Consider the following 27,428-nt stretch of genomic DNA (forward strand, 5'->3'; position numbering starts at 1 on the left):
GTTCTAAGAAGGAGCTAATACAAACCCGACACATTTTATTTCGAGTGTTGCCCCTCCTCATAGCTAGGGTTTTTTCCCCCAGAGGTGTCCATATTTTTCTCTCATGTGCAAAAATCACTACTCAAAATTGTTATGGAGGCAACTCTGCATTCAAGGCAGAATCAATGTAATGACAGTTATAAATGCAACTGGTTAATTATAGGGTGGAGATTTTAAAATACAACGACATTAACCAGTAAAGCTCTGCCTAGACACAAATTCGCCTGCTTTCACTGTCAAAAATGTCTCTGGAAAAAAATATGTACAATATATTTCTTCTTTTTTTTTACTGTAAACTTAGTTCTGTTTCATGATTTGTTGGAAGTGATGCAAAATAAATAAATAAATAAATTGTTTGAAAGGAAGATAATGTACCTGCCTCTGAGGAAGCTGTGAAATGTTCTTTTTGTACAGAATGTTAGAAACAAACTACAGAATGTTAAAATGCTCTGCTACCTCTGAGGCAGTGCTAAGACAAAGTTAAATAGCTGCCTGTGACAAAGCAGAACATTATTGTAGGTCATTCTGCTTGTCGTTCAGCTTGTTTGTTTGTCGTTCTGCTTGATCCATGTTTGTCTGACTGCAGACCAATCACAGCCATTGTGGTCTGTGTCGACACAAAGCATAGTTACATTTCTTGGGAACTGTGTGTCAGGTTACACTATAGCATATGGCATAGGGTTCAATGCAGAAGTATAAATTGTGCTTTAAAATGAATCAGGCTTTGTCTGTTGTAAATATAGCTACTAGAAGAGTGCTGCCAGTAGTCTCTAGAATCTAATTTTCAAAAAAAATAAAAAATAAAAAAGCAAGTATTTTGCCATGGATTCATGAGGGTGGGGTATCTGAAAATCCAGATAGCAAATGTGACTGCTATTAAGCTGGATACTGTACCCAGTGCCAAACATCAGCTTTGGGTTATTTAGCAGGGGAATAGTGTTCTGTGGAATTGGAGTGGCTTTTGGGGTCCAGGACAAATAATTCCACATCATTACATGAGCTCACATAGGTTCTTGTGACTGAATTCAATCAAATACACACTGAAATACTCCCATATCTAGTCTAAAGATTTGACAGAAGAATAGAAAGCTTATAGGCAAGTCTGCAAATATTAGGCAAGATTGTATATATTTGCTGTAGGCTGATTAGGTGTAAATGTGTCAGTTTCAGTTAGGTTAGTAAGGTAAAATAGGTTCATGGCAGTTTAATACTCATTTAGTAACAGAAGAACATTTGCAAAAAACATCATCTGTGCTGGATGAATTTAAACTCCCTTTGTCATATAACTAGGCACATGTGAACATCTGGGCTCCCTAAGAATTTTTCTTTTTCTTGCTTCTATAGGACATGCTTTGAGGCAACAAACACACATCAATGATTTGTGTGTAGATGTTCTTCACAGCCACATAAATGAATTCATTTAAAAACCTCGACTTTAAACAACTGCATTAGTGAGGATGCTGCTGAATGTTGTTGAACAGTGAAACTAGTGCCAAAGTGCCATTACATAATGGCTCAGCCAAAAGCTTTCTATGAGAAAGAGAGTATGCATATTTGTGTGAATGTGTGTGTGTGTCCCTGTGTGTGTAAGAGACCCAGTCGGAGTTCAGCTCAGCTGGAAGAAACAACTGAGTTTGACATTTCCACCGTAAATATCAGCTGTTATTTTAGTGTGGCAGCTGGGCGGCTGGCAGGGATGCAGGGTGAACTTTGACTCAGCATGTGTGTTCTGATCTCGGTGGGGCAGCACACCACACACCACTGCAGTCCCACCAAGATGAGGAACCACACAGACACACACATACACACACACACACACACACACATACACACACACACACTATAACCATCCTGAACATTAGGTGCGCATTCGAGCCTGGTACATATTGGTGTGTATGTACAGTAATGCATAAACTAGAGGTAGAAAATGCTTTACTTTGCATTTATCTTAAGGCAATTAATGAACTGCAGTGATTTTGTATATTTGAAACAATTAAAAAAAACACTTACACTGATGTTCTTAACAACTGTATATGATTTAGTATTTTGTGCCTGCTCTTTGAATTTACTGCCATACCTTTAAAATTCAGATCAGCGGCAGATTCTTTCTTTTATTAACAACTTTTCTTCTTTTTCGTCTATTTCCTTTTCTTAGTAAAGGCTTCTTGACAGTTCCATGTCTTTGACACCAATATCTTTGACTTCTCGTGGTGAAAGAATGAGCAGAAATATCTGTGGATTTCTTCAGATCTGAAGCAGATCTGGAATTTGATTTTTTTCTTGCCCTCAGAGACAATAGCTTTAAGTGCTGTTTATGTGATGAGCTCGTTTGGTGGTCCTCCAGGAATTTTACAGTTGTTCTCATTTTCTCATAATTTTTCAGTCTTATTTTCTGAACTCATTTTTTTCACCTTCCATTCATTTTTATGATGTTAATGAACAATGTTTAATAACCACTACTCTATAATGCAATAAAGAAGAATGCGCTTTTTTGCACAAACAATATGTATTCTACTACATTTGAAACACAATTTTGAGTCACAATTTGTATAACTGTATACTTTAAAATAATTCTGAATTAGTCATCAGAGCTTACAATTTTGAGACCTTTCATCTCACTCTTTGTAAAGAATTGTAATCAAATCAAGTCATTGTGAAGTGAGTGATTTAGTCACTCCTTTCCTATACAGTATGTCTGCAGAATAAAACACACCCACCTTTCAAGTCTCTGTAATTGAAGTGACAGCCTTTGTCATTTTATTATTTCCACCCATTGATCAGTGTCTATAAGCAGAATAAAAGTGCACTGCACAATAGAACACTATTGACTTTACTGTAACAGAATGAACCCTGCAACTGTTCACATGGCAAGGAATTCATACATTCCTATCAATAATATTTTCAATTTAATATTGTTCAGGGGCAGCACAGTGGTACAACAGGTAGTGTCACTGTCACAGAGCTCCAGGGTCCTAAGATTGTGGGTTTCAGCCCTGCTCTGGGTGACTCTCTATTGGCTCTTTTCCACCGGCATGCTCCGGCTCTATATGACTCGACTCTACACAGCTCGGTACACTTAAAAGTTGTTGCTTTTCCACTGGCAGGTCTCTCCCACAAAATGGAGCCGGTGACATTGAAAAACCCCGTCTCTTAAAGAAATCGTGAAAACCACAAGAATGGCGGCAATTAAGTTAGCCGCTGTTTACTCAACATGTATTTGCGTGTTGTTTTTTTTTTAACTAAAACAACACAGTTCCATGCCTTAGTTCTCACAGATCAGTTTTACTTGTTGCACATTTAGCTTTCACTGGAAATTTTTGTCCGCCATCAGCCCAAGGAGCATATAACCATCTTCAAAACACCTCAAGGAAAATTTATGAGCTGCCGTTGTGAGTCTGATAAAAAATAAATGTGAAAGCTGTGGTAACTTAAGAGCAGTAACTTAAACGTCGGTTTGTGCTGGATTTGAATGGGCTCTGCATTTCATGGTGATTGACTTGGCTCTGACCAATCAGTGCTCTGCAGGGTTTACACATCATCATTTAGTACCTACTCCGCACGGTTGGAACCCAGAGCGATATGGGACTGAAAACTTACCCGGTTCCAGGGACCAGGTAATAGATTTGGCCAGTGGACCATGCTCCGGTTTCCTCCCACAGTCCAAAAACACACATTGGTTGGTTGATTAGCTACTTAAAAGTGTCCATAGGCGTGAGTGTGTGTTGCCCTGTGAAGGACTGGTTCACCCTCCAGGGTGTGTTCCCACCTTGCCCCCAGTGATTCCGGGGAGACTCCGGACCCACCGCGCCCCTGAACTGGATAAACATTTACAAACAATGAATGAATTAATATAATTCCAAAGAATACATTTCCAGGTTCTGATAAACTACTGTAAATACTGGACTTCATCAAGATCCTCTCCAGCTCCAAAAACAAAAATTTCCCATGTTTCCAGAAAAGTTGGAATTCTGTATAAAATGTAAAAAAAATGTAAAGCAAAACTTATATAATGACAGTATTTCAGAAGTTGAAACAAGTACGTTTTTTGTAAAAATATGCCCATTTGGAATTTTATGCATGCCATCACAGTTGGTGGAAGGACAAAAAGGTGGACATACATGCAAGTAATGTTTATAAAAACAAGCAAATAAAAGAAACTGAAATAACACAAACTGAAAATAAACACAAGCTATATATATTATAATGTATCATTACAAGATTCAGAGAATCTGACAAAAAGTTATAACAGTATAAGTATAAGTCAGTGGCGATTGCTCTAAGACTGCAAGGCAAGCTCAGCTTCCTATAAAATGTCAAAAAATAAGTAATCAAATATATACTGTTGTGTGTACATGTCATTGAATAAATGTGCACTATGACGCGTTCAACTTTTGTTCAGAATCAGCTTCTTATCACTGGTAAAGATGCGGCTTTCCTCTCAATCCTTCCCGGAGCTTCAGTGCTTTAAACGGTGTGGACGCTGAGTGTCCACGGAGTTAAATAGCGAAGCAGCAAAGTGCAGCAAAACGAGACGAGCCATTGGATAAATGCTGGGCTTTGTCCCGCCCATCGGATGCTCAGCGTCTCTGGGGGTCTATGGGGCAGTGGGCAGGCCTTGGCTGGCCCGGACGCTCAGCTTCTGCATGATGATTGGATGATCTGTCTGAGGCTAAATCCCTTTTTGATTGACAGCGAAATGAGTGAATCAGCAATACTTTGGTGTAGAGATCCGTGGCATCACAGGCGGACACACTTCACATGGGCCAAGGCCGTTTAAGCTGCCTAGCTCTGCTGGCCATTGAGAGGACACTAGTCAAGTCCCTGGAAAAGACGCCTTGTTGGTACGACAGGGTCACAGATCATTTTCTTGAAAAGGAACGGAGGGTAGAATTTATGTATAAATAAACCGACACATTTTATGATGTAGGCCGAAATTGAGCTTCCCCTCCTTGAAAGACCAGCATCCGCCACTGGTCTAAGTATAAGTATTTGCTGGCTGTTATATAAGTACATCACCATTAACGATGCACAGAGATAAGTGGAAAACTGTCCTCTAGTCGACAAATGAAAAATTAAAATTCTTTTTGGAAATCCTGGATGTCACATCCTCAGGACTAAAGAAGAGAGGCACCATTCAGCTTTTTTATATGTGCACAGTTCAAAAGCCAGCATCCGTAATGATATGGGGGTTCAAAAGTGCCTATGGCATGGGTGACTTCACCATCTGTGAAGGCACCATTAATGCTGAATATTAATATTATACATATACAGGTACATGCTGCCATCAATATATCTTTTTCTCGGAAGTAATTGCTTATTCGGTAAGACAAGGCCGGGCCATATTCTGCATGGCATGGCTCTTTGGTAAGAGGGTCCGGATGCTAAACAAATCCAGACCTATCACCTACTGAGGATAGTTGGTGTATTCGGAAACAAAAAGCACTGGAGAAAAAGTAATGGAGACCTGAACTATTCAGCAGCTCACAAGCAAGAATGATAAAATATTTTCAAAACTTTCAGCAACTTTGTAAACTACAGCAATTGGTGTCCTCAGTTCCCAAACTTTTTTAATATTGTTAAAAGTAGAGCTGATGTAACCCAGTATCAAACATGTCCCCACCCCAACTTTGCATGCAGCAGTTTCCAGTGAAGCTTGGATGATGTACTTAGTTTTTTTTTCTCTACAGAGCAGAAGACAACAGAACTCAGAAGCCCATGTCTTCACACTGATATGTAGCCTCAGACATGCTCAGCTCTGACTAACAGCTCCTACTTCAGCAGAGAGAGGACAAACAATATTTGCGAGACCAACACTACATTCAAACAGCCATTCTGCTGTTTTCCCCTTGCTGCATAATAATAACAGTGCTAATGTGACGAGACGTGCGGGGTCTGTTTCAATAAGAGAATAGGAGGAGAGGAGGCAGGCTAAGTGCTCAGTGCCCAGAGAGTCCATGGCTCAGACACAGACACACACACACTGATGCTAGGAATGACAAGGTGGTTGCCGTGGCAACACAACAGCTCAAAGTGACGCCAGAAGACAAGTGCATCAGAAGGGCTCTCCAGCGGACAAAAGAGAGTGTACAGAGTGAGGAGGGGGCGGGGTAGAGAGAAAGTGAGTGAGAGAGAGAAAAAGAGAGAGAGAGAGAGAGAGAGAGAGAGAGAGAGAGAGAGAGATGTGAAAGAGCAGATGAGATTGATAAGGGAATTTGATATAGAAAGAGAGAGAGAGAGAGAGAGAGAGGAGAAGGATAGAGGGGAGGAGAGCTGTGGAGTGAGAGGGAGGGATGGAGTGAATGAAATAAAAACAGCAATAGAATGAGGGTGAGAGAGAGAAAGAAATAATGAGAGAAAGGAAGAGATAACAAGAGAAACAGAATGAAATGTTGCTGGTCTGACAGCAATGAGCCTTAATAAAGAGATGAAAATGGAGGTGGGTTTAGCGTGGGAGAGTGAAAGGGCAGGTTTGTAGTGTGCACTTTACGGGGGGCTGCTGTTCTACTTCCTGCTGCCAGGCCTGATTGGCACATTAAGCAGTACAGCTACGTCTCAGTGGCGTGGGCTCAGAAATCCTTCTTCCAGCAAGTCAAAGTAAAAGACAAACCTGAGGAGTTTGAAATCCTGGGCTAATTTAAGAAATGATGGAGGCTGACAAAGCACACTGAACAATTGCAAAGTATATTTACCTTGTCTTGGGATAAAGGAGGCCTTGTTACAATATACGCCAGTGACACTGAACACATGCCTCAATAGATGGACTAGGACACAGTGTGTCCACCTACCTCTCTTCATTATTAAGCCTGGAAAAGAACATTAAGATTAAGCCTGCGTTTTTAAATGTCTGGCTGCTTGTTTTGTGCTTGTGTTTTGTTGTATGTGTGTGTGTGTGTGTGTGTGTAGGGAAGTTGAGTATGAGCACAGTATAGTGGGCATGCGGGGGTGTGTGCATGTGAGTAGGCATGGATGGATGAGTGGAGCTGGTGTGTGTCAGTACATGCGTAGGTGAAGTACTGTGGGAGCCTGAGTGTGTGTGTGTGTGTGTGTGTGTTTAAATGGCTGGCAGTGTGTATTATCCATGTGATAAAGGACAACAGAATAAAGGATTTCAGAGGTTTCAAGACAGGTGTATCTCATGACAAAAACTAAAAACCAATAAAACATTCTTTGTGGAATGTCCAGAAATGCTGAGCACAACCAGTTCACCTCAGTATTGTATCAATATTTTGACCTCTTCAAATCTATAAAAAATACATCAATAAAAAAAGCTGGAAATAAAAAAATAATGGCCTATAGATAAGCTTTGAAGATGTTTCCACGTGTTAACACAGTTCTGGGGTCTTAATGAAAAGTCTCGTAGTCAAAATACCACAAGGGTCAAACACCACAGCATCATTCTCTCCCTGTCTAAACTGCTGTTGTGTTTGTTTTCTCCATTTAACCTTTTTGTTGCCTCTTTTATAAACATGGGTCCAGTGCTGAGATTAGGGATACTCAGACAAAAAGGTGGGAAAATTCTGAAGTATCTGCACTCTAAATAAAATGCTTAAAATCTGAATAACTCATAATATCCCATGGCTTCTGACCACAAAATTAGTTCAAAGTTTTTCATAGCTTTTCTCCCTTAATTATTTCTGTAAAATAAAAATACATGTCTAAAATATTGAATATATGTGTTTAATATTAAGCATGGATACTGCATTTAAACTATGAAAGAATTGTAGTTAAACTGTTGCATCATTGTTGGCTAGAAACAAAAGTGTTACTATCCTTGCAAACTTTCCAATCTGTGTTTATTTTCTGTGGTATCTAAGTAGACACAGCCAAGCTAGATTTGTTAGTACTTCCGAAGCTGAACTGAAGGCTAAACATGTCAGATTAGGCATGTAATTTGTAAGCTTCCCAAGTAGAATGTTCACTCTCAAGCATTAGTCTCATCCATGAAACAAATCTGTGGCCCTGACAAATTACTTAAAACATCCTACAGAATATTGCAGTTAATATGTTGTCTATAGGAACATTTTTGAAATAATTCGTACATTCATTCATTGTCACCGCTTATCCAGTTCAGGGTCGTGGTGGGTCCGGAGCCTACCCGGAATCATTGGGTGCAAGGCAACATACCCTGGAGGGGGCTCCAGTCCTTCCCAGAGCAACACACACACACAAACACACACACATTCACTCAAAACTACGGACATTCTAAGTCGCCTATCCACCTACCAACATGTGTTTTTTGGAATCATGGTAGGAAACCCATGTGAACATGGGGAGAACACACCAAACTCCTTACAGACAATCACACCGGAGCGAGACTTAAACCCAAAACCTCTAGGGCCCTGGAGCTGTGTGACTGCAACACTACCTGCTGTTCCACCCTTTGAAATAATTAACCTCCTTAAGATGTTTTTAACATCTGATTTAAAATGGTATTTAAACTTTTATTAGAACTAGCAGGTATTGTAGCATTGTTGTGAGAACATTTCCTGTTAGTTGGGTTACAGTTATATCCAATCAATTGAATTTCGATTTACAATGAGTAAGACTAGGCTTATGAGGTGGAAAAAAGTGTCAGAAGGCCTACTGAATGTTCCAGATACCTTACTGAGAGTATAACTGGTAGCCTGACCGTCGTGTTTGAATAAGCAGTTAGAAATGAAAACAGCAGATCTGTTTTCTACCTGATCTACCTGCTGGAAGTCTCTATAAAATGGTTACTGTAAAATCGATATAAAGTTATTCAAACTAAGCATATTTATCATAAGGCATCAATGAATAGTTTGATGTGTAAACAAAATATGTAAATCATTTGGTGTGGCCTTCAGAGTGACCAGATCATAACCCAACTGAACAAATGTGTAAATCAGCCCTCTCCACAAACATCATAAAAAAATCATCAAAAAATTATTGTGGGAATATATTTTAAAAGAATGGTTTTCTAGTCCTGCTGTACATTTTTAAAGCAACTGTAGAATTTGAGCAGTAACACTCAGGAGCAGCTGCACCTAAGGTCACTATGCCCACATCATCTAAAATGGTGAATTGAACCCCAGTCTTGGGCTGTGTAGCAGTGAGCATGTGATCCAGAACTAATCATCTAACATCAGTAGCTGACTAATTATTTTGTGGCTGAATGTCCATGCACAGATTCTCACAGCAGTGTTCCAACATCTAAATATCTGTAAAGACAGTAAGTATTGGTGAATTCAGCCAGTAAGCGTGGGTGCTTGAATGTGTGTGTGTGTGTGTGTGTGTGTGTGGGTGGATGGGTGAATGAGCGTGTGTAGGAGCACTTATAAATCGCTGCTGGTCTCATGTGAGCACCTGACTGAGTGTGTGACAGGAGAGGTGCAGAGTGTGAGTCTCAGTGGAAGAGTGACTCCTGCTCCTTTTGAGAGCCTTGTTTTATTTTCAGAAGCTGCCAAAAAAAAAAAGGTCACACTGGTGGTTGAGCTCTCTTGAGGAAAAGAAGTGAAAATCAACTCTGGGCTGTCAGGTCACAGCTCCATCACTACTCCATTGAACTCGGTTGTACCTCATTTCCCAAGAGTCACTTGTTCTCTCTGACAATGTGCATTTAGGTCTGTGTCGGGGGAAAGTCTCTGTCAGCAAGAAATAAACCAAAGATACAGAACCTTCAGAACCTACAGGTAGCCTCCAACTTTCACTGAACCAAGGGGAGTGCAGAGAGTACTTTGAAGCCGAGATTTAAAGGAGCCTCAGGTTTTGCTGAGAATTTAAATGTAGTTGGACAACACGAGTTGTCTTCTTAGAAAAAAAAGGTAAAAAAATCAATAATGACTTTCATAAATAATACTGCATACATAACATTTGTTTGTAAAAAAACAAGTTCTCCTTGAGTTCTTAAAATTTCAGTAACAATTTGTGTATTGTGCCATTCTAGAGAAACAGAATCAAAATATTTCACAGCAGTGGTGATAAGAACCAGAAATCTGAACTGAAGAATACAGAAGGCATGAATACATGAATTCAACTGTAAAAAATAAAAATGATGCCTGAGATGTTTTACCATCTATAAAAAAAGTTTTGTACTACATGTGTCTTCTTAAAATAGATTAACATTGGAGAAGTACAGTGGAGAAGTACATTTTCTAAGGAAATTAACAAAGACTATCCTATTATTATCAGCAATATTTATAAAAAAAATGTATATATATATATATGTTCACTGTTTGTTTTCAGTAGCACAAACCAATTTCCAGAGAATTAGGGATATTTTGCACTTTTGCTTCTTAATTTAAGATTCTAAAGAATATTATTTTTATCATGTAAATACAGGGGGAAAAAGTACTACATACTTGCTATGAAGCTTGACACACTGTCAGACCTGTGTGCACTGTGATGAAAGAGGTGCATAATGTTGGATGTCACCTGTTTTGTTGCTGAACATCTGCAGCCAGACCCTTCCTAATAAGATAGTATATAAGTATATAAAATGGCTTGAGTTGTGTACATAGCAGCTCTTAGGCTGTTTCTCAAGATCAAGAACACAAAGACTGTGTTTTCCTAAAGAACGTCCTTGAGAAGAAAGTTCTTGAAAAGACACCTCGTGTTGCCACAGTGAATAATGGTCGTTTTTCACATCATTCTTGTTAACAAGTCATGAATGAGAGTAAGACTGAGTCGTTATTTTGGGCAGAGCGGGAACAACATCCAGGTGCTGCAACCGTTCTTGGTGTTTGTGCTCTTGAGTACTGCAATGTAACTTCAGCAGTGGAAGATAACACATGTGCAAGAACATGAGAACATAAGAATACACAAGAACACACTGAAAAACAGCCTTAATTCCTGTCACCACCACACTGTAAAAACCAATCTGAGTCACTTTACAAGTTTCCTTACAGTTGACCATCTGACACAAAATCACTCTCAATAAATTAATTTACATCTCAGAGACTGAAATTTAGGGGGACATAAAGGAAAGGAAGGGTCTCCATGCATCATAATGTTATAAATATCAGTATAAATGTCACTGGAGTTACCCTTGTGAGGATTATTCCAATAAAGTTTCTATCCATTCTTGTATCCTTTATACAGTGATATAAACCAATTCAGATTTAAGTTACATCTGCATAAAAATGAGCTTGTCCATTTATTTTAAATATTTTAAGATGCCTATTTCAGAGAAAATACACTAGTTACATCTATTCTTTTGAAAAGTTCAAGCCAGTAGGCTTTATTCAAACCCTCCAAAGCACCCTCTCTGCACCCTTTATGTAGGCTTTGGCAGGGACAACATCAACGTAGATTCAGTATTGTCCATTTACCCGAAAAGTCCTTGTGAGTACATATATAGCCTTTGTGATACAAAAGTCACCAACTGCCGACTGATGGATATTACATATCTTAGGAAACTTTTGGGACAGGCCTCTTAGAGGAAGAATAACTGCAGTAGGCCAAAGAAAAACAGGCCAAAATCTATCATAGATAGAAGCTGGGAAAACATAAATGTGAAATTTGAAGCCAAACAGAGCCCAACAAATATTTGTGGTATGAATTCAACAGGACGTAACTTCATCAGTTTAGGCCAAATATCTCAGGCTCCAATTGTGAAGGTTTAGTGCTTTGAATTTCCTGTGAGTTTTTTCATGTTCAACACCTTTAAATGTTACACAGACAGTTCAATCTTTGGGATGTTGGTGAATAGTACACTCTGGTGGGGAGTAATTTTGGATTCAGACAGCACTGAAGTAGGGAGGGAAACCATTTTGGCTGTGAGTGGAGTAGCTGGCAGACTTTATCCACAAAGAGCATGACAGCTGCTGTTGGGAAAAAGCAGCCAAATTCACTGCTTGTGTCAACACATTTTCGTCTGAGAGCCCCTTCAGCTAACACCTGACATCTGTCCACAGAAAGGCACGGACATGTCATAGCATATGTGCCTTTAATATGTTGTCAAACCAAGCTAGTAAGCACCTCAGTAGAAAGTGATCAACAGTGCTATTATATTCCTAATGTCTAGACAAGGTGCTTTGTATCTGTAACAGATTTTACATAGACATGACATTCGTGGCATATTGACTGGATAGGTCACTTAACTGGTACAATGCAGAGATTGTTATTGAGTTTTTCTATAAGTCTCTTGGGTCTTTACTATAAGTTTTGTCATAACTGCAATCTCATGTGCTTAATTAGAATTACTTTGTGCTGAATCAGATTACTGTAAAACAACAGCATAAATCAATCTAATTTATAATTAATGTGGTAAATAACTATAAACAATAACTAAATAAATAACTAACAAACAATCTCTGAGATTGTAGACAGTTAGAACCTGACACACACCGGCAAAAGAAGAGATAATGAGTTAGATAGAAAATAAACAAAATAAAGTAAATGGCAAGCAGTATGTGCAAATGTGTCTAGAGAACAAATGAAACATTGATTAAGGAATATTGGAAAATTATACAGAGTTACAGCTGATTTACGTTGAACATAATATAAGAAGACTCTGAAAACACATTGTAAAATATAATCTATTGTACATATTATTAGTAATCTACGTTTTTTTGCGAAGAAGCACTATTGCAGATGAACTACAGGAACTACATTGCTTAAAATTCATTTTGACATATGTTAGATTATACATCAAATCATAAGCTGTGCAACTAATGGGTGTGGTTGGTCAACAGGGTCAAATGTTTAAAACTTTGGTCCAAAAGCAAATAAATATACAGGCTACCTCAAGGTGGATACATAATTTCAAAACCAGGCACAAATGAAATCTAAAGCTAATATTGTAGATGAAACATGGTATAAGGAGGAAAAAGAAATGTACAACTCAATCACAGTAGCTGGCTACCACTAGAGTTTGGCACGAGTTATTTCAGCAAAGACAGTCTCTCAGGCCTCAGCTCCTCCTACTGGATTGGAGGTCTGTTAACAGGTGGGTGGCTCTATAGTGCGGGTGATGCTGTAGTCAGACCTAACTGCGGGAGCTTCCTGCTCAATCCTGTCCATCATGAAGACATTCACAGTATTAGGTTGGATTGGTGCCAGCTGCTGATTTTCAGTTTGCTGTCACTCTGCCAGCCTCCTCAACCTCTGCCCTCGGCTCTTCACCTGAAACACATCACGTTTCCTGTCACACATCATGTTCCACTGTCAGTGTGGAATGTTATAATGTCATTTTACTTTATCTTACGTTATTTTACTTTATCTTATTTTAAATGTATTTCTTTTTTTTCACATGTTCATTGTTTTATATTCCTTTAAAATGGACTGCTATAAAAAAATTTGTTGTATTTTTATGTTGATCGTATTTCATTCTTTTGCCATTTTTACATTTTAGTTTACTATGATTAAATTCCATTTTAATCTTCAATTCCTTTAGTTGTAAATGCTCAGCTGTATTAAAAATGAAGGTTATCCTCAATGTATTTCCGAATGAAAATAAAGGTTGACAGGCTGTGGCTAAATGTGTCCTTTGTTACATATTACAGCAGTTATTTTCTGCCTGTTTGAGCTTGTCTGCCACTTGATGTCTTATACACTCTTTAATATCTCATGTGAAAATCAAGTTGTTTTCCTTGTTCACCTGTCTGTGTGGTGATTTTAGAAGTCATGCAATATAAGCAGCCAATGCCATGTGTGGGGTGGGCTTTTGAAAATTGCTGGTAAGTGATGGAAGGCTAAGAGAACCTCTAAATATGTAGACTTAAAATGTCTTCAAAACACACACACACATTATATATATATATATATATATATATATATATATATATATATATATATATATATATATATATATATATATATATATATATAAAATATTTACCTAGTATCAAATTAAGTTGTAATTCTCTAATACTCTTAGCATCCCTATTTATGAGATTATATGCTTTTTAAATGGATTTATGGAATTTCACTTATTATGTTATTGAGGAAATAATATGACATTCAAAGAGATACTTTTGAGAGACATTTTCATTAATATGAATAACTGCATGGCTATATATTGCTATGTAGAGCCACTTTTTTTCTCCTCAACAGTGGTTCCTTTGTGTGGAGCACAAATATGGTACAAATCTGCTTTTTGAGAAATGGAACAGGATCTCAAAAGTTTTTTTACTTGACAAGATTTTTCCATGGCGGTCTGATTAACTATGTGTACTTATTGTGTTAATTCATATTTAAAAATGTATGAACAATAAAAAACATGTTTTAACTAATTAATTTTAATAATATTAAGAACTTAATGATGGGAAATATTTGCATGGAATACTGGTCTGTGATGCAGCAGTTATGAGACTTGTTACTGCATGTTATGTTTGGAATGCCATACCTCAGTTCATTTAAACTGAATTTTGAAGCCCTATATTTGTTTTCTTTGTAGCCTTTCCCCCCCCCCTTTAATTAACTAAATTAACTTGTCCCGTGATGGACTGATGACCTATCCAGAATTTGTTCCTGCCTTGTGCCCAGTGATTCTGGGAAGGCTTCGGACTCACAATGACCCTGAACTAGATAAGCACTTACAGAAAATAAATGAATAAATAACTGAATTAACTTTAGTCTGAGACTTGGTTCTACTTATCTGTGATTTTCCACAGGACTCAAGAACACATTTTGATTAAACAGCTGAATAATGTGAGTACTGTTATTAAAAAATGTTATATCCTTTTCTTCTGAGTTTGAGCTGTTTACTTGCTCTTACCCTATCATTATCCATTAGTGATACATTTGTTTGTGAGAAGTGTAATTTAGTTTCTAGTTTGATGGAGAAGATTATACAATTAGAGGTGCTCTTCCAGATTTTCGAGAAGTGCAGGGTTAGTATACAATGTTTACACTCGCTATTAGAAGCAGATGCTCTCCAGGTGCCTCAGGGAGAAACGGCAGTTTCTCCACCCCAGCTATAGAGCCCTCACAGCAGGGCAAATGAGGGACGTCTCAGCAGCATAGTAGGACAACTAAGGCTAATATCAGTGCGCGTATCTCTCGCCACCTGTTCACGTTTGTCCCACTCAGTGAGATGCCTTTTGAAGGTACTCTGCCTGTTTGCAGGGCACTCGATTCTACCAAAAGTGCAAATAGCTATTCCTTTAAGAATCACAGTAGAAGTCAGGTGTGCCAGGTATGCCAAAAGCCAGTGCACTGGACATTCAGGTGAACCTGAAGGTGCTAGCTAAACATAGGTTCTGTATTATAATTATTCAAGTGGGGACTAATGATGTTCATTTGCAGCAGTCTTTAGCAGGAAATGGTTGCTAAACTGCTGGTTGTCCAAGTGGTGTTTATATAGACCAGTGGTTCTCAAACAGATACAAGGTGGTACGCCTAAAAATTCATTCATCATTCATTCATTCATTATCTGTAACCGCTTATCCAATTCAGGGTCGCGGTGGGTCCAGAGCCTACCTGGAATCATTGGGCGCAAGGCGGGAATACACCCTGGAGGGGGCGCCAGTCCTTCACGCCTAAAAATGTACTACTATTAATTAAGGAATTTATTCAAAACTGAGAATCTTAAATTTTCACCTGTAAATTGCATGATGTTTCACAGTTTTCATAATTATGCCCCGAATTAAATTAGTTTGTGTTAAAAAAAACAAATACAAAAAGAAAATACAACGTGCTACACATACAGTGTAGTTGATTACGTCTGTAAGGAACAGGGGTGCAGCATTCCCCCATATTTTTTTAATACGGAGGGAACGCGATTCCCCAGTTTTTTGAGAAAGCTGTGTAAAGACAGCCCAGTTTCAGCTGCTTACTGGACGTAAGTAAAGGACAGAGACAGACGTGAGACCAAGCCCACAAAATACTCCTGAGCCCACAAAAACTAAATCCAGAGGCAAAAATAGAGAGAAATAAAGCGAGAATTCTGTACACTTGAAGACAAAATAGAAGTAAACGCACAGCTGAAGGAAAACAATGTGTTCCGACAAGATTTTGCCTTATGCCACTGGAACAGAGGAAGAATCAGGGATGCACGTGTTTCTGTGGAAAGACTCATAGTTGGTACTTGGAGGTTTTGGTTGAATAATGGGTGGTACTCGGTTTAAAATGTTTGAGAACCACCGATGTAAACAATTGCCCCCTGTCCCAATATTCACACTTGCGCCCTCTCATTTGCGGGTGACTGCCTAAAATGTGCAAGCCTGTAGAGTGTCCCAGTTCTCATATTTTCCTCAGGAATGGGGCTCACGAGTGCCCCTTATGCACACTTGATGCACTACTCTCCTAAGAACGTATAAGACAACACTTCTTTCAAGGGAATTATCCATGTTCCACTGCAAGCATGTGACGTTCCTCGCAGAATCCAATAAAAAGACGCCTCAGAAAGCAGAGAAAAATGAATCCTTTAAGTGTAACTAGAGTCTTTTATCTGTGTTAATACGTGTGTTTTTAAGTTATGGGAAAAGCCCTGTTTAACTGTAATGATGTAAATGTATAAAAACTCATCAGAAATGCAAATATTTTTGTTTTGTTTTGTTTTTTTTAAAAAAAAAAAAAGAACAGCTTTAAAAATGTCCTTATTAGTTATTATAATAAATTATCTCAACAATTTTAAACATATTTATGTTTAAGTGCCTAATCAAACACTGTTAACATGTTAAGCTCAGTTTGGTTTTAGGCCACAGTGATTCATGTTTTATTGTATGTTTTATCGTATTGATGAAAACACATGTAGGGAACGAGTGTCCCATTCTGCTCTTAACACGCTGACCCATCGAACACTTGAACCTCTGCTCAACTTTATCACACATCATCAAAGTTCACACTTCCAGGAAGGTCTTAGAGGAGCTTAGGGCAAGAATTGGGACACAGGGATGGTCTGCTTCTGAGGGCAAACTTGGCCTTTTGACATCTAATGGTATTAACCCCAAGTGTGAATGCTCTGTTTATATTGCTTGCTGTATAAAGCATAGTCTTGCCTGGTTTTCCCTTTAGTTTAGATCCCTTTAGTTTCAGTTGAGCTTTTAAAGAACCATCCATTAAAGAGTGGGACAGACAGTGTTTCACTCTACACTAAAAGGAAAAACAGTTTGTTTCTTGGTTCTCACCTGCTTTCTTGGCCTGGGCATCTCTGGTTTCATCCGTAGGACTTAAGTCATCTGGAGGCCACCTCAACTCCCCACTCTCCACCTCTCCACTCTCAGTGGGTTCCACCACAATGGATGGCAAACGCTTGGACAGCTTGGGGTATCGCTCATGTGAGTCTGGAAAAATCTGCCACATAGGAGTCATTGGAGTCATTGTAGTTTCTACTCATGCATGTGAGATCAATAGGGTCACAGCCATACTTCTGCAAAATATCCCCTCAAATTATCAAGGGCTTAAAACGGCAAGATCTCATTAAAGCATAGGGATATGCAAAGTAGAAAGCTCTTGAAGCAAATTAACAGGCTTAAGGCAATCGCAGGGCATATTCAGCTGTTAAGAGTTCAACACTCAGCAGTTTGAATATCTGTGCCTGTCCATTATGGCCAATCAGAGAGTCTGTTGCCGAGGCGATTGCTCAAGATAAGAATAAACACATGTTTACAGGCTGCTCCCCACTGTGTGCTACTCCAAAGGCTCCATTAAGAGCCACAGGATGGGACTTCAATAATGAAACGTCTGGCATGCACCTCACACCAAAGCATGGGCCCTTTGACCATGCCACAGCTCTGTTTAGAGATCAGGAGAGCAGGACATGACTCATGACATGTATGATTATTTCTAAAGTGCACTTCTGGAGAGATGGAGATGAAAGAGGGGAGAAGAGCAGGGAAAGGAACGGGTCAAGAGACAAGCCATGGGGATGAGTACAGAGCAGCATTTTAGTGAAACACCACAGAGAATTCTTCATGGTGGCTGCCATCACAGAATGGATGGGGGGGCACTTAGCTTCTATTCAGCCCTGATGTATTGGCGGTGTTCATCCACGCATGCGCACACAAAAAAGGTAATGATGATAATTTCCTGGAAAGATTGTGACCTTTCAAGTCTCTCCTGAGCTTGCTGGGAGCAATCTGAATTCATCTAGTCTTTATGAGCGTGCAGACATCAGATTGGCTTTTAGGGGGCAATGAGAACAAAATGAAAGGGACAGCAATCAGGCTGAAGTGATGGAGGTGCAGTCAGAAATAGATCCTGTCGACAGAGAGCAATGGAGGGACATTTACACCTGTCAGCCATCCTCTGGGAAGCTGGGGAAGCTGAGATGAGACAAGAAAAGGGGCAATGGAGACACAACAGGGCACAGCCTCTGTTCTTACATTCGTGTACTGTATGTCTTTGGACTGAGTGTGTCAGCAATTTCTTTGACTAGAAACCAGTTAGAATTCAGTGAGCATCCTTGAATGATCCAGTAGTGATTACAATGTTTGGGAATGTATCTCTCTATAATCCATTGTAAATTAATAGAAGTATTAAAAATGTATATTAAGGCAAAATGTGTGCAATATTTTCATCAAAGGCTCATGCATCTGAAGTTTCACTTGATGAACTCACATTATAAATATAGGGGTTAAACTAAATCATTAAATCTGCTCTTACCCCGAAAAGAGAATTCTTGTAAAGGTTCAAAAGAAGTATATAAAAAAAAAGCCAACAATATTGTTCACTGTGAAACACTACTGTTGCTGAATTAACTGTGTAGTTGCCTGGACTGAAATATTATAGATTGGATGTATGTGTCAATGTTAAGTGACAGGAGCCACACACTATGAAAATAAAACACAATGTTATTAACAAGTTTTGTTATCATATTACAGTAAGGCTATATTGAACGAGGTGACTGTTATTCAACAAAAGCTCAGTGGGCTATGAGTTAATTATGAAATCCAAAAAAGTAAATTAATAATATTTTAAGTTTCACACTGGATTATAGTCCTAGATGTTACCAATAGGTTAAACTAATCCAGCTTGTGTAGTTCACCTGAAAGGAGATGTTCTGGTCTCCAGATGCTCCATAGTCCCCCACTGCCGACTCACAGGTGTTCAACACCTCCGTCATGATGTCCAGCACCTAAAGAGTCTAAAATAAGAAACAGCAAGGAAGTGAAGTCCACGCCAAAACCAGCACAAAGCCATTACTGTCAGAGAGCACAGCCCAAGGCTCTATGCTCTCATTTGCCTATGAATGTGGAAGGGCTTGATTCAGACCAGCCACCTGAACTAACCACAGCTGGCTTATTTTCTCCATTCGAAGTAAAGGGAACCAGCTAAAAAGATCCCTTCCAGCTTCCCCATCCTTCAGGCCAAAGGCCTGCCACGCTTTGTTTGACTGCTGCTTATTCAAATCAGCTCGTCAACCAATTAGGAGCTAAAATTATATTCGCAGAATACCAAACCCGCTGACAGCTACAGAGTCTAAATCTTCAAGAATCTATGAGAGCACATTTGAAATGTACCAGAGTTTTGTCTGAACTAAACCAGAGAGGAAGATATTTTTGCTCTCAGCTTCAGAAATCAGAGCAAATAAGGAGGGCACTATGGTTAACGGACATCATGCCTGATCTTTTTGGGAAACATTTCAAAACCCTACATACTTCCTTCAAAAATAACTGGATGTACTTTTCTGAGCCTAGACTGGAACCCAGAATGTCTATAAAAAAAACTGTATAACTACATGGGATGTTTGCATAGTTTCCACTGTCAGCACCAACACAGATATTAACTCAGATATTCAGATGAGAGCTCAGCATTGTGGAGTGTCCAGGTTACCAAAACCAAGTCTATATGTTTTGGCTATTTCTCGTTCTTACACTTAACGATATTTCCCTCATTAGCTGTTCTGAGAATTTTTCCTAGCATGATGGATCAATACAGAACTTCTGGTTGACCACTCTTACCTTTGTGTATTTTACTTTTTTGCATTTATATTAAATAATTAATAAAATACTACAAACTGCTTTTTTTTAAAGGAAGTCTATCAAATGTGAATACAGCGTCAATATTTGTAATTTCCTTTCTTTGCCACGGTTGTACAGGGAGACATCCCCAAAACAATAAAAAATTAATGACTTCTAAAAGCTGTTTTCAAAGTCTCTGTAACTGAATCAATAAGTCTGTTCATTCTGAGCTGCAAACTCTAAAGCTGCCAATCACTGCCAAATTTTTAGTTTAATAAGGTCAAGGATTGTCCTATGTAGATATTAGGCCATTTGATTTTTTTGTTGTTGTTGTTTTGATTCACCATAAATGTTAAACCTTAGAAAAAAAATGCACTGACTCAGACTGAACATTCCCCACACACTGCTGCATAATCATGTAGAACAAATGTAAGGCGGCATTTCATCCACTGACATGAGACACATAATTTCCTGTCTCTCTGAAACCTCATCTTTCTATAAAAGGAGAAGTCAGGCCCTGGCTGCCAGCCATTTTTACATTTAATCTACGTTAGCAAAAAGCTCTGTGAATCTCCTGAAAAATTTCAAATCCATTAAATGAAGGCATGTTAATATTTGCCTATGTTTTAATAACATTTTACAATGAATAAGAATTCTGCCCCCTAAGAAAATCACCCTTTTGGAAAAAAATCCTTTCTCCCTCTTAGTCCTTTTAGCATTCATGTGATAAAGTGTATCAGAGACGACCCTTCCTTCACTTAATTTCCTATCAAAGTGACAAGTTATTCATTTTCTGAGGAGATTGATGAGATAATATAACATAATCCCATAAGAAAGGGGAACATAAATGCAAAGCAAGTGAAAAACAGCAGGAGTTCTGACTTCTAACTAGCTAACAAAAGATCTGGATGACTAGCAAAACTGTCACCTTCAGCTAAACAGTAATTAAAGCTTTCATCTTTCAGAGACAGGAGAAACTCAAGTGCCACTCATCAGATCTAAAAGGATCTTCAGGTGCTTTTGTCTATCATTCCTCTGTTTGAAAGGAACACTATGGGAATTAGAAAGGAATAAAAAGAACAAAGTATAGCTAATCACAATCAAACATACAGGCTGCTAGTTCTCACCACAATGGACTAGCCACACCAGAGCCCAGACATTACTTGGGTTTTTAAATGCAGAAACACAACCAGCTTCTAAATCTGAATTTTGGCTCCTAATGTGGAGACATATCCCTGGACCTTGTGTGAAAAAAGTGAGAGCATGTCAGTGAAACAGAAGCTGTAATAAATAAAGCACAGAGACATCTCAAACTTTCTTTCAATGCATATTTAGATCTTCATATCATTCATTCATTGTCTGAAACCCGGAATCACTAGGCACAAGGCAGGGACACACCCTGGAGGGGGCGGCAGTCTTTCACAGGGTGACACACACTCACACCTATGGACACTTTTGAGTCACAAATCCACCTACCAACATGTGTTTTTGGACCGTGGGAGGAAACCAGAGCACCGGGAGGAAACTCACATGGACACGGGGGAGAAAACACCACACTTCTCACAGTCACCCGAAGGGGGACTTGAACCCACAAACTCCAGGTCCCTGGAGCTGTGTAACTGCGACACTACCTGCTGCCACCATGCCACCCATCTTCAAATCAAACTAAACAATTATGATAAACTGTGAGCATTGAGCAGTATGGGAGAAACTGGTAAACGTCTAATGATTGTAGAATTGTAATAAGCTTATACTTATGCCATAGCAAGCATTATTTTTATTTTCTTTACTTCTGGTCAAAAGGTTAAAACACCTGCATACATTTTTTATTAAAAAGAGTGAAAGAGTCAAGTAGCCTTTAAGACTACAGACTCTTTTTAACATAAGCCTTTTTAATCATTAATGTACATTTGCACAGTTGCCATTAGAGGCATAGGTGCCAAACTACTAGGTGAAAACTGGCAAACAATGAAGGTTTGAATGAATATTCCTTACATTAATTACGTACACTCCTTGACCATGTTAGCGTAATCTCTGGTGTAAACAGCTGCTACCTCTGTGTGGCAAATTAATCTGACTGCAGACATGTTATCAGTTTGAGATTTACATGGATAACCTTTGCCTCTTTGGGGCCAACAGATCTGAGATAACGCCAGCCAGGAGGCTGCAGCAGAGCCATGTCCTGGGCTTTGATATGTTAAGCCCATAAGCTTCCTTTAAGCTTCAGAGGTGGCAGGTGAGACAATGTTCTCCTTTACCAGATAAGTTCCAGTGTAGCAGATTTTCCTTTGAGAAACTCTTATCCTCAGTGAGGAGGAGCTGATCTGCAGCTTAATTTCTCAGATACAGGTGTCAATAAAGCCAGTTCACTCTGAGAGAGAGAGAGAGAGAGAGAGAGAGAGAGAGAGAGAGAGAGAGAGAGAGAGAGAGAGACTATGAAAGAGTTAGAGGTGAGTCTCAGTGAGTGAGTGGGAAGATGAAAGCGAGAAGTAAAAAAAAAAGCAGTAATATATTGCAAAAGAGATTTTAGGGCTCTATGAAAACAAGGGAAAAAAGCTGCGGCCTTAACATGGTCACGATACCTCTACAAAACAAAGCTGTAACACTGCAGCAAGTAGCAATATGACCATCTGCAGTGATACAGAGAACAGGGAACAAAAACCAACCGACCAAACAAAAAACATTACTAAAAGCACTATTCAAATTGATCTGCTATCACAGCAAGACCTGAACAGAAAAAGCAAAAGGAGGGGGAGGTTTAGTTGTTTCTGAGCTCTCTCTCTCTCTCTCTCTACCTCTTTCTCCCTCTGTTCTCTCTCTCTCTCTCTCTCTCTCTCTCTCTCTCTTTGGATTTGGAATGGACTAATTATTCAGGCTTGTTATTATGATCACAGTGGCCAACACAAATGCAGCTTACTCGTGGGCATTGGGTGCTCGTGTTAGCATACAGGCCTTTTCATTGGTAAATTTGAGCGGCAGAGACAAAGCGGTCTTGAGTGAGGGATCAAAGGGCCATGCGTGTGTTTGGTGCCATTTATAGCGGGACAAAAACACAGTCAAAGGCTGCCTCTGTGGGCGGCCGCACAAAGCCTTCATTTGCTCATCAAAATATTTTCAGAGGGGCAGCCCCTAAAGACATTGGATGTATTCATTCAACCGCAGAGGATACATGTAATAATGCTAATAAAATACATGTTCGATTTTGTATCTGTGTTTCTATCTGAGTGTGAGCAGGAGGGGATAGGCCAGCTGCAACTAACCCTGTATGTATGCATATATGCACGTGTGTGTCTGTGCTTTTTTCCTGGAAGCTCATTCATAAGGCTGTTTCCTTAACTGATGGAAGGTACCACTCAGGACAATGAAGAGGAAATGACTTGCTTCCACAAACAGCCCAGTTTTCTTTCAATTAAAGGTACCCTGAGGTGTTGCTGCAAAAGGCTCAATGGTCGGGAGGCAAAAAATAGAGATAGTTTCCTGAATAATTGAACACGGCTAGGTATAACGACAGAGTTCACCCCTCCTCCTCCTCCTCCTCCCCCTCCCAGCCGTATGGAAAATCTTATTCAAATCCAGGTAAATGATGGATACTAGCCTGACTGGTGCTGCTGCCGCTGTCCACCAATGGACAGCGGCCGACACAATGCCTCATAGATTACTAAACATTATCTCTGCTGGCCTCAGGTAACAATACAGGGAACTGAGGTGACCATGATTAAAGCCAACAGAAGTACCCAAGTCATGTGAGCCGTGCAAATACACGAAACCGCTGATAGCACAATAAGTGAACATAAGAGTGTAAGTGCGAAGGACAGCACAAGGTGACACTACAAAAAAGCTGTTTTAAAAAGGGTCATTTCGATTAAGGGCATATGCCCAGTTCTGTAACAATAAGGCTATCAGAAATTCAAAGTACCTATACATAAGAAAGCAAAGACCTTACTGCTAATGTAAGTTTATGTAAAGAGGTTTTATTCCAAGCCATTGTGGAGCGTTTCCATTGGTCTATTCTTCATGAAAGTTTCACTTGCTGCAAAGGACGTATTTTGGGATAAGCAGTTACAGAAAACGAAACGAATGAATGAATGGTTTAACGGTGATACATGTAACGATATAGATCCATCAATGCGTTAAAAAACACACTTGAATGCATATATATTTCTTTGCCAGTGGTGCTACTTTTTGATGGAAAATATTTTTCATAAATGGAATTATAGCACATAACATGGGTTCCAACACTGTAAAAATCTAAATTAATCTATACATTCCCTGAAGTATCACATTTGGTCACTTTCAGATTAAAGGTTTTATTTGAGATTTTAAACCATGCTCAATCAAGAGGATCTTAATGGATCCAAAACACATTCTTCAATGGACACGCTCCAATAAAAAAACTCAGTTTGGCTACTTTATTATTAAGATTGCATGTAAAACACAGCAACTTGGCAAAATCCACAGTTCCCAACTGTTCCAAAATCTCTGGCTGGATCATGTGTTAAGTGAATCCGGTGCTTCTGAAGGGGGCTGATCTCCAGAAGCTGGACCCTTCTATCTGAGATGTAATACAGTTGCAGCATACTTGAGATTTGACACTAATATTACCCCCATGAGAGATTAAATCCAGAGCACACAATTTCAGATGTTACATAATTTGAGAAATATGTACTTGCAGCGGTAGAACATGAACCAAAGCTGAAAAACACATCTTGGCAGCAGCCTACAGCATGTAGTGCAACAGTTTAATGGATATAGCTTTTGCTGTAATGTAAGCATTCTTAGCAGATTGGAGCTGGAACTACGGACCAGACTACAGCTTGTGATCTGTATTTCTGAGAATGGTTTAACTTGTCCTTTGCTACCAGATGATTTGCTCAAACCAAATCATGTTGAAACCCATTCATGATATAGATATATATATATACAATATGTTAACAATACTCGTTTATAAGGCTACATACGCTGAATAAACACCCATAAAGGCTTATTTCAACAGGTGGCAGTTGACATACTTTTAGTTTCTCCTTGGAACAATTATCGACAATGGATGCTTGTGTAGGTTTATTTAGGCTGCCTACACATACACTGAGGTGTTGAGGATGACCTGCGCTAAAGTGTTACCAAATAAATAAATAACATACTGTATTAGCACATTACTGGTTAAAGCTGTAACTGGGCTTTCTCTCGGTTTAAATTAAGCAGATGGCGTTCCTCGTTAAACTGAGACGACCCTTTAGTTTTGGGTTTATCGCTCAAAACTACAGAGGAATTCTTTAAATGCGTTTGTAAGAGAGTAAGACTTATGCCTAGTTTCATGATTCAGTGTCTAACTCCGTTAGTCTTCATTCCGGCTTCAAGTAAGAGACCGAAAGCTTTCAGATCCTTTAAAGCCTGCCTAAAGTGAAACTGTCCGTAAATAAACGTGTATGTGTGTGAGTCTTACCTGTCTCCGCGTGCCCTGCTCTGTGTGGTCGTTGTACCGCTGCTGGAGCAGTGTGTGTGTGTTTTTATGTGCTTGCGGTGTGTGTCCTCTGTGTGCGCGCTCCCACCCTTCTGCTCTCAGATAGATCCGCGCACACGGCAAACTTGTTAACGAGTGAAATTTCATGCACAGATACCGAGAGAGAGAGAGAGAGAGAGAGAGAGAGAGAGAGAGAGAGAGACAGAGAGAGAGAGAGATATTCACGCGTAGCCAATGAGTGACATGCAAAGCAGGGTGCGCCAGCTTGTGTATGCGTCTTTGTACGTGCGTGTGCGTGGGTGGTGGGGTTGGCAAGGGGGGCTGCCAACACACCCATGAGGGGCTTACATTTTCATCCCAGCTGGGTACTAACAAGTTTTGCCCACAGATTAAATGTTGCCCCACATTTGGATGCCCTATGGGATCAGTGACTGGGAGCAGGATGGGTCAGAAACTTAGGGTCCGTGTGGGCAGCCCACCTAAAAACACAAACTTCAGTACTAAGGCAACCCATTACAAGCCCATGCGAATCCACATATAGAGAATTAATGAGCTACCCACTTTAGGGTCCCACTACTGGCCCAAGTATCAACCAGCCCCATATACCTACCTTGAAGCCAGCCAGCTAACCCATGTACAAGTGTGTCCCACTAACTTGTGTCTATCTGTCTTCCTTTCTTGTTGTCTTTCTCTCTTTTTTTCTACTTTTATAACCACACCCAAAACTAAGCTTATATGAATATGGAACTTGATCAAACAAAAATTCATAAATCCATCTTGACCTGTGTTATGCATGTTATGTCCCCCCAAAGACACACACACACACACACAGACACAGATGGCATTAAAGACTTGTAAAATCATGAAACAGCTTAAGAGGTGATGAAATCATGATGGAACATGACTGGAGATTCCAAGGAAAGTGGGGTCATTTAAGAACAGTTTCAAGGCTTGCCAAAAAAGAGTCAGTTTAAAAGTAATGTTACTTAACAACTGTTTATATAAATGTTGTTTTCAACGCTACATAGTTGAAGTTACTACAAGTTACTTTAAAAAAGAAACAACTGAATGGTTGGGACGATTGATCCCTCTGCGATAGAACTGTGTTAAAACATCAGACAACTATATTTTTACATGCAAGAAGTACAAAAGGCAAATTCTGTCAGAGTAATGGGCTATGTTGTTGCCCTATAGATGAGTGCAGCCTTAACAGCAGAAGTGATAAACATATTATGAAGAATCATATGCCATCTTCTACACCAGTGGTTCTCCAGCCTGCCTGGTCTAGGTGGGCCACTGTCCTGCATATTTTACAGATTCTTCCTCTTGTCTTCTTCTGTCCGGAGCCTACACAGAATCACTGGGTGAAAGGCGGGAACACACCCTGGAGGGGGTGCCAGTCCTTCACAGGGTGAAACACACACGCACATTCACTCACACACTCACACCTATGGACACTTTTGAGTCACCAATCCACCTACCTGTGGGTGAAAACCCAAGCACCTGGAGGAAACCCACGCAGACACAGGCAGAACACCAAACTCCTCACAGACAGTCACCCGGAGCGGGACTTGAACCCACAACGCCAGGACCCTGGAGCTGTGTAATATTCAGTACATTCATTCATTCATTATCTGTAACCGCTTATCCAATTCAGGATATCCCTGAATTCATCATTCCTACCTGGAATCATTGCGTGCAAGGCAGGGATACACCCTGGAGGGGGCGCCAGTCCTTCACAGGGCAACACAGACACACACACACATTCACTCACACTCACACCTACGGACACTTTTGAGTCGCCAATCCACCTACCAACGTGTGTTTTTGGACTGTGGGAGGAAACCGGAGCACCCGGAGGAAACCCACATGGACACAGGGAGAACACACCAACTCCTCACAGACAGTCACCCGGAGTTGTGTGACTGCGACACTACCTGCTGCGCCACCATGCCGTCCATATTCAGTACATGTGAAATATAATTAAACAAAGCACTGCTTTCTGTTTAGCTGTTAACATACTATACTAATTGTTTCTGGAATTAAGGTGAAATACAGTGCTACATTTGATGTTACCTTTCCATTAGCCACCAGGCAGCTACAGTCATCTTATTAAGGGAACCTCT

At 39.7% G+C, this 27,428-nt stretch overlaps 1 protein-coding gene across 1 annotated transcript; it reads right to left on the reverse strand.

Moving 5' to 3' along the window:
* Window positions 1-10,342: 10,342 nt before the first annotated feature.
* si:dkeyp-72h1.1 (uncharacterized protein LOC799956 homolog) lies at window positions 10,343-25,479 on the reverse strand. The gene is made up of 4 exons (XM_066677390.1): window positions 25,285-25,479; window positions 18,929-19,027; window positions 17,070-17,235; window positions 10,343-13,122 (listed from the first exon to the last, which is right to left on the reverse strand). Exons 2-4 carry the CDS (start codon window positions 19,004-19,006, stop codon window positions 13,070-13,072), a joined length of 297 nt encoding a protein of 98 aa, XP_066533487.1. The 5' UTR covers window positions 19,007-19,027; window positions 25,285-25,479; the 3' UTR covers window positions 10,343-13,069.
* Between the last annotated feature and the right edge of the window lie 1,949 nt (window positions 25,480-27,428).

The sequence above is a fragment of the Hoplias malabaricus genome, chromosome 7 (genome assembly GCF_029633855.1).
Source record: "Hoplias malabaricus isolate fHopMal1 chromosome 7, fHopMal1.hap1, whole genome shotgun sequence".
NCBI classification, from domain to species: Eukaryota; Metazoa; Chordata; class Actinopteri; order Characiformes; family Erythrinidae; genus Hoplias; species Hoplias malabaricus.

Coding starts and splice junctions, on each gene's coding strand:
- si:dkeyp-72h1.1 (XM_066677390.1), bottom strand. CDS start 19,006: ATGACGGAGGTGTTGAACACCTGTGAGTCGGCAGTGGGGGACTATGGA. Junction 17,236..18,928: donor ACCAGAACATCTCCTTTCAG/GTGAACTACACA, acceptor CCTATGTGGCAG/ATTTTTCCAGACTCACATGA. Junction 13,123..17,069: donor TGCCCAGGCCAAGAAAGCAG/GTGAGAACCAAG, acceptor GATGTGTTTCAG/GTGAAGAGCCGAGGGCAGAG.